The following is an 8,184-nucleotide window of genomic DNA, read 5'->3' on the forward strand; positions in this document are numbered from 1 at the left end:
GTTAATTATTTCAACTACTTTTTAGTTGATTGTCTAGGATTCTCCAAGTATACTATCACGTTATTTGCAAGAGTGATAGTTTTGTTTCCTCGGTCAATTCTAATTCTATCAATTTCTCATTTTTCTCTTATTACTATAGTTAGCATTACTAGTACAATATTATATAATAGTGGTGATAATGGGTATCCTTGTTTTGCCGCTGATCTTAGTTTCTAGCTTATCCCCATTACAGATAATGCTTGCTGATGGTTTTAGATAAACACTACTTATCATTTCAAGGAAAGCTTCATTTATTCCTATGATTTCAAGTTGTTGTTTTTTTTAATAGGAATGATTGTTACATTTTGTCAAAGCTTTTTCTGCATCTACTGAGATAATCATATGATTTTTCCTGGCTTTGTTATTGATACTGTCAACTATACTGATAGTTTCCCTAATATTGAACCAGCCCTGCATTCCTGCATAAATACCACTTGGTCATAGTTGATCTTTTTAATATATTGTTGAAATCTTTTTGCTAGCATTTTATTTAAAATTTTTGCGTCAATATTCATTAGAGAAATGGGTCTGTAGTTTTCTTTCTCCATTTTCACTCTTTCTGGTTTAGGCATCAGCACCATTTTGTGTCATAAAAAGAATTTGGTAGGACTCTTTCTTTGCCTATTTTTCCAAATAGTTTATAGAGTATTGGAATTTATTGTTCTTTAAATGTTTGGTAGAATTCACTTGTGAATTCATCTGGCCATGGAGATTTTTTTTCTTAGGGAGTTTATTGATGGTTTGTTCAATATCTTTTTGTAATGTGGAGCTATTTTGGTATTCTATTTCTTCTGTTAATCTGGGCAGTTTGGATTTTTGTAAATATTCATCTCACTTAGAGTGTTAGATTTATTGGCACATGATTGGACAAAATAGCTCTTTATAATTGTTTTAATTTCATCTTCATTAGTGGTGAATTCACCCTTTTCATTTGTGATATGGGTAATTTGTTTTTTTTAATCAAATTAACCAATGATTTATCTATTTTTTTTTTCGTGAAGCCAGCTCCTAGTTATGTTTATTCGTTCAATGGGTTTCTTACTTTAAATTTTATTAATCTCTCTTTTGATTTTTAGGATTTCCAATTTGGTGTTTAACTGGGGATTTTAAATTTGTTCTTGTTCATTAATCTTCTTTTTCCTATTTAACTGCTGTACACATTTAAAGATATAAATTTTCCCCTAAGGACTGCTTTGCTGGCATCCCATAAATTCTGGCATGTTGTCTCATTGTTGTCATTATCTTTATTGAAGTTGTTTATTGTTTCTATGATTTGTTCTTTGACCCGCTCTTTCTTTTGGATTAGATTATTTAGTTTCCAATTAATTTTTAATCTTTATTCTGTGGCCCTTTATTGAATGTAATTTTCATTGCATGATGTTCTGAAAAGGATGACTTTAATATTTCCGCTTTTTTACATTTGGTACTTAGGTTTTTAATGCCCTAATACATGGTCATTTGTGTGTAGGTGTCATACTGTTGAGAAAAAGATACATTCCTTTCTATTTCCATTCAGTTTTCTCCAGAAGCCTTACCATATCTAATTTTTCTAAAATACTATTCATCTCCTTTCCTATTTATTTTCTGGTTAGATTTATCTAGTTCTGAAAGTGGAAATTTTATGTACCCCACTAATAAAGTTTTGCTGTCTGTTTCCATGTGTAGCTTATTTAACTTTTCCCCTTGAGAACTTGGATGCTATATCATTTGGTGCATGTATGTTTAGTATTGATATACTTCATTATATATAGCAAAATGTAGTTTCCCTGCTTATTTTTTTAATTAGACCTATTTTTGCTTTTGCTTTGTCTGAGATCATGATTGCTACTCTTACTTTTTTTTTTTACTTCAGCTGAGACATTATAGATTCTACTCTGGTCCCTTACCATTACTCCATGTGTCACTCTGCTCCAAGTATTTTGCTTCTAAACAACATATTGTAGGATTCTTGTTTTTAATTCACTCTGCTATCAACTTCCATTTTATAGATGAGTTCATCCCAATCACATTCACATTTATGATTACCAACTCTGTATTTCCTTCTATCCTATTTTTTGCACCCTGTTTTGCTTCTCAGCATCACCTCCCCCAATATACCTTCTCTTCTATCAGTTCCCTCATTCTCTTCTCCCCCTTTCCTCTTACTTCCTGGTACGGTGTGGTAGATTTCTATACCCAGCTGAGTGTGTACATTATTCCCTCTTTGAACCAATTCCAATGATAGTAAGGTTCAAGTGTTTCTCCTCTCACATTTCCCCCTCCACTGTAAAAGCTCTTTTGCACCTTTTTTATATGAGATAATTTCCCCTATTCTACCACTCCCTTTCCCCTTCTCCCAGTGCATCCCTCTTTCTAACCTTTTAATTTTTCTTTTTGGATATCTTATCATCATAGTTAACTCACACCTGTACCTTCTGTCTATGTATACTCTTTCTTTCTTTTTTTTTAGTTGAGTCAAGCTTTTTATTTAATGTTACAAAAAATATCTAGTCAAACAGACCAAAGCCCATGTCATCATCGGACTCCTCGGATTCTTCTTTTTTTGCTTCCTCTTTCTTCTTCTCCTCAGCTGGGGCAGCTGTGCTAGCAGGAGCAGCCCCTCCAGCAGGGGCAGCACCACCAGCTGCTGGGGCAGGTCCACCAACTCCTACATTGCAGATGAGGCTTGCAATGTTTACATTGGACAGGGCATTTGCAAATAATCCAGGCCAGAATGGTTCAACATTTACACCTGCTGCTTTAATGAGGGCATTGATTTTCTCCTCCATGACCATAACCTCATCGTCGTGAAGGATGAGGGCGGAGTAGATGCAAGCGAGCTCGGAGACAGCCATTTCAGCGGATGGACGAGGAGACTTGTTTGTAGTGGTGCTAGTTGCCGGCTGAAGTGACGGGTCACCCCAACTCGGCCTTAGCTTCCGAAGAAGAACCGAGCACCTTACAGACAACTAAAGAGGTATGTATACTCTTTCTAATTGTCCTAATAGTGATAAAGCTCTCAGGAGTTATGTGTCTTCCCATGTAGGTATGTAAACAGTTTAACCTTATTGAATAACTTATGGTTTCTCTCTCCTGTTTCACTTTTTATGCTTCTTTTGAGTCTTGTATTTGAAAGTCACATTTTCTATGCAGCTCAGATCTTTTCAATAGGAATGCTTGAAAGTCCTCTATTTCAATGAATATCTACATTTTCCCTTGAAGGATTATACCCAGTTTTGCCGAGTAGGTGATTCCTGGTTGTAAGTCTAGCTCCTTTGCCCTCTGGAATAGCATATTCCAAGTTCTTTAGTCCTTTAAAGTAGAAGCTGCTAAATCTTGTGTTACTTGACTATGGATCCACAATATTTGAATGGTTTCTTTCTGATTGCTTGCAATATTTTCTTCTTGACATGAGAGCTCTGGAATTTGACTATAATATTCGTGGGAGTTTTCATTTGGAGACCTCTTTCAGATGGTGGATTCTTTTAATTTGTATTTTACACTAGGATGTTCTAGGATGACAGTTTTCTTTATAATTTCTTGAAAGATGATGTCTAGGCTCTTTTTTTATCATGTGGTTCAGGTAGTCCATTAATTCTTAAATGATCTCTTCTGGATCCGTTTTCCAGATCACTTGTTTTCCCAATGAGATAGTTCACATTTTCTTCTATTTTTTGTCCTTTTGATTTTGCTTTATTTTTTCTGGATGTTTTATGTAATCATTAGCTTCCACTTGCCTAAGTCTAATTTTTACCTTTTTTTATTTGGCCAATTCTTCTTTTAAAGGACTTCTTTTTCTTCAGCAGGTTTTTGTGTCTCTTTTACCATTTGGCCTATTCTGTTTTTTTTTTAATTAGATTTTTTATTTTTAGTTTACCCTACTCAGTTCTACGTGTTCTTGAGTTTCAAATTTTCTTCCCTTCCCTCTCCTCCTCCTTTCCCCCCAAAATGGCATGTAGTCTGATATAAATTCTGTATAAATCTTTGCATTAAACTTATTTACACAATAGTCAAGTTGTAAAGAAGAGTTCTCACCAGTGGAACGAATCATGAGAGAGAAGAAACAAAACAAAAAAGAAGAGAAGAAAAGAGAGCAAATAGTTTGCCTCAGTCTGCATTCAGACTCCACAGTTCTTTTTCTGGATGTAGATAACTTTTCCCATCATGAGTCCTTTGGAGCTGTCTTTGAGCCTTGTACTGCCAAGGAGAGCCAAGTCTATCACAGAATCAATATATCTGTGATTGTGTACAGTGTTCTCCTGGTTCTGCTCACTTCACTCAGCATCATATCATGTAGGTCTTTCCAGGTTATCATGAAGTCTGTATCTTCCCCGTTTCTTATAGCACAATAGTATTCCATTACATTCATATACCACAACTTGTTCAGCCATTTCCCAATTAATGGGCATCCCCTTGATTTCCAATTCTTTGCTAAAACAAAATGAGCTGCTATAAATATTTTTGTACATAAAAGTCCCTTTCCCACTTGTGTGATCTCTTTGGGATATAGCCCTAGGAGTGGTATTGCTGGGTCAAAGGGTATGCATATTTTTATAGCCTTTTGGGCATAGTTCCAAATTGCTCTCCAGAATGGCTGGATCTGTTCACAACTCCACCAATAATGTATTAATGTTCCAATTTTCCCACATCCTCTCCAGCATTTATCATTTTCCTGTTTTGTCACATTAGTCAATCTGACAGGAGAGATGTACCTAAGAGTTGCTTTGATTTGCATTTCTCTAATCAGTGGTGATTTAGAGCATTTTTTCATATGCCTATAGGTATCTTTAATTTCTTCCTCTGAAAACTGCCTGTTCATATCCTTTGACCATTTCTCAATTGGGGAATGGCTTTTATTTCTATAAATTTGGCTCAGTTCCCTGTATATTTTAGATATGAGGCCTTTATCAGAAATGCTGGTTCTAAAGATTTTCTCCCAATTTTCTGCTTCCCTCCAAATCTTTGTTGCATTGGCTTTGTTGATACAAAAACTTTTCAGTTTAATGTAATCAAAATTATCCATTTTGCATTTTGTAATGCTCTCTATCTCTTGTTGGGTCATGAATTCTTCCCCTTCCCATAGATCTGATAGGTAAACTATTCAGTGCTCTCCCAAATTGCTTATACTATCAGCCTTTATTTCTAAATCATGCACCCATTTTGACTTTATTTTGGTAAGCGGTGTAAGATATTGGTCTGTGTCCATTTTCTGCCATACCATTTTCCAATTTTCCCAGCAGTTTTTGTGGAACAGTGAATTCTTAGCCCAGAAGCTGGATTCTTTGGTTTTACCAAAGAGCAGATTGCTATAGTTGTTGACCTCTGCCTCTTGTGTACCTCAGCTATTCCACTGATCCGCCACTGTTTCTTAGCCAGTACCGAGTAGTTTTGATCACTGTACTTTATAGTACATTTTGATATCTGATATGGCTAGGCCACCTTCCCTATCATTTCTTTTCAGTAATTCCCTTCATATTCTGGACCTTTTGCTCTTCCAGATGAATTTTGTTACTATTTTATCCATCTCTGTAAAATAATTTTTGTTAGTTCAATTGGTATGGAACTGAATAAGTAAAATTAATTTACATAAAATTGTCATTTTTATTATATTAGCTCGGCCTAACCACGAGCAACTGACATTATTCCATTTATTTAGATCTGACTTTATCTGTGGGAAAAGTGTTTCATAATTGTGTTCACATAGGCCCTGGGTTTGTCTTGGCAGGTGGACTCCCAAATATTTTATAGCGTCTGCAGTAACTTTAAATGGAATTTCTCTTTCTATCTCTTGCTCTTGGGCTTTGTTAGTAATATATAGGAATGCCGAGGATTTATGTGGGTTTACTTTATATCCTGTAACTTTGCTAAAGTTTTTTATTATTTCAAGTAGTTTTTTATTTGATTCTCTTGGATTCTGTAAGCAAATCATCGCATCATCTGCAAAAAGTGATAATTTATTTCTTCTTTGCCTATTCTAATTCCTTCAATTTTTTTTTCTTCTCTTAATGCTAAAGCTAACATTTCTTTTTTAATTATTATTTATTTATTTAATATTTTTAGTTTTCAGCATTGATTTTCACAAGAGTTTGAATTACAAATTTTCTCCCCATTTCTACCCTCCCCCCTACTCCAAGATGGCATATATTCTGATTGTCCTTTGAGTTCCAGATTCTCTCCCCTCTTTCCTGCCCGCCCACCCTCCCTAAGAAGGCAAGCAATTCAACATAGGCCACACATGTATCAATATGCAAAATACTTCCACAATACTCATGTTGTGAAGGACTAACGATATTTTGCTCCTTCGTATCCTATCTCCTTTTATTCAGTTTTCTCCCTTGACCCTGTCCCTTTTCAAAAGTGTTTACTTTTGATTACCTCCTCCCCCTATCTGCCTTCCCTTCCATCATCCCCCCTTTTTTATCTCCTTCCTCCTTCTTTCCTGTGGGGTAAGATACCCAATCGAGTGTGTATGGTATTCCCACCTCAGGTCAAATCTGATGAGAGCAAGATTCACTCATTCCCCCTCACCTACCCCCTCTTCCCTTCCTACAGAGCTGCTTTTTCTTGCCACTTTTATGCGAGATAATTTACCCCATTCTATCTCTCCCTTTCTCCCTCTCTCAATATATTCCTCTCTCGTCCCTTAATTTGATTTTATTTTTTTAAATATCTCACCTTCATATTCAACTCACTCTGTGCCCTTTGTCTATGTGTGTGTATATATATATATATATATATATATATATATATATATATATCTGTATACACACACACACACATGTATATTCCCTTCAGCTACTAATACTGAAGTCTCATGAATTATACACATCATCTTTTCATGTAGGAATGTAAACAAAAGAGTTCAACTTTAGTAAGTCCCTTATGATTTCTCTTTCTTGTTTACCTTTTCATGCTTCTCTTGATTCTTGTGTTTGAAAGTCAGATTTTCTATTCAGCTCTCGTCTTTTCACTGAGAAAGCTTGAAAGTCCTCTATTTTATTGAAAATCCATATTTTGCCTTGGAGCATGATACTCAGTTTTGCTGGGTAGGTGATTCTTGGTTTTAATCCTAGCTCCATTGACCTCCAGAATATCGTATTCCAAGCCCTTCGATCCCTTAACGTGGAAGCTGCTAGATCTTGTATTATCCTGATTGTGTGTCCACAATATTCAAATTGTTTCTTTCTGGCTGCTTGCAGTATTTTCTCTTTGATCAGGGAGCTCTGGAATTTGGCCACAATATTCCTAGGAGTTTTCTTTTGGGGATCTTTTTAGGAGGCAGTTGGTGGATTCTTTCAATTTCTGTTTTACCCTCTGGCTCTAGAATATCAGGGCAGTTCTCCTTGATAATTTCTTGAAAGATGATATCTAGGCTCTTTTTTTGATCATGACTTTCAGGTAGTCCAATAATTTTTAAATTATCTCTCTTGGATCTATTTTCCAGGTCAGTGGTTTTTCCAATGAGATATTTCACATTGTCTTCCATTTTTTCATTCCTTTGGTTCTGTTTTATAATATCTTGACTTCTCATCAAGTCACTAGCTTCCACTTGCTCCAATCTAATTTTTAAGGTAGTATTTTCTTCAGTGGTCTTTTGGACCTCCTTTTCCATTTGGCTAATTTTGCCTTTCAAGGCATTCTTCTCCTCATTGGCTTTTTGGAGCTCTTTTGCCATCAAGTCTATTTTTTAAGGTGTTATTTTCTTCAGTATTTTTTTGGGTCTCCTTTAGCAAGTCATTGACTTGTTTTTCATGGTTTTCTTGCATCTCTCTCATTTCTCTTCCCAATTTTTCCTCTACTTCTCTAACTTGCTTTTCCAAATCCTTTTTGAGCTCTTCCATGGCCTGAGACCAGTTCGTGTTTTTCTTGGAGGCTTTTGTTGTAGGCTCTTTGACTTTGTTGACTTCCTCTGGCTGTATGTTTTGGTCTTCTTTGTCACCAAAGAAAGCTTCCAAAGTCTGAGACTGAATCTGGGTGTGTTTTCGCTGCCTGACTGTGTTCCCAGACAAGTTACTTGACCCTTGAGTTTTTTAGCGGGGTATGACTGCTTGTAGAGTAAAGAGTACCATGTTCCAAGCTTGGGGGGATGCGCTGCCACACCAGCACTCCTCCTTCCCCAAGAACCCCCAACCCAGACTGGACTTAGATCTTCAGCAGGCTCTGCAC

At 36.0% G+C, this 8,184-nt stretch overlaps 1 protein-coding gene across 1 annotated transcript; it reads right to left on the minus strand.

The window, feature by feature from the left end:
• Window positions 1-2,508: 2,508 nt before the first annotated feature.
• LOC118832876 (60S acidic ribosomal protein P1-like) lies at window positions 2,509-2,911 on the minus strand. Its single transcript, XM_036740258.1, has one exon. It carries the CDS (start codon window positions 2,871-2,873, stop codon window positions 2,526-2,528), a length of 348 nt encoding a protein of 115 aa, XP_036596153.1. The 5' UTR covers window positions 2,874-2,911; the 3' UTR covers window positions 2,509-2,525.
• Between the last annotated feature and the right edge of the window lie 5,273 nt (window positions 2,912-8,184).

This window comes from Trichosurus vulpecula, chromosome X, assembly GCF_011100635.1.
Source record: "Trichosurus vulpecula isolate mTriVul1 chromosome X, mTriVul1.pri, whole genome shotgun sequence".
In the NCBI taxonomy this organism is placed as follows: Eukaryota; Metazoa; Chordata; class Mammalia; order Diprotodontia; family Phalangeridae; genus Trichosurus; species Trichosurus vulpecula.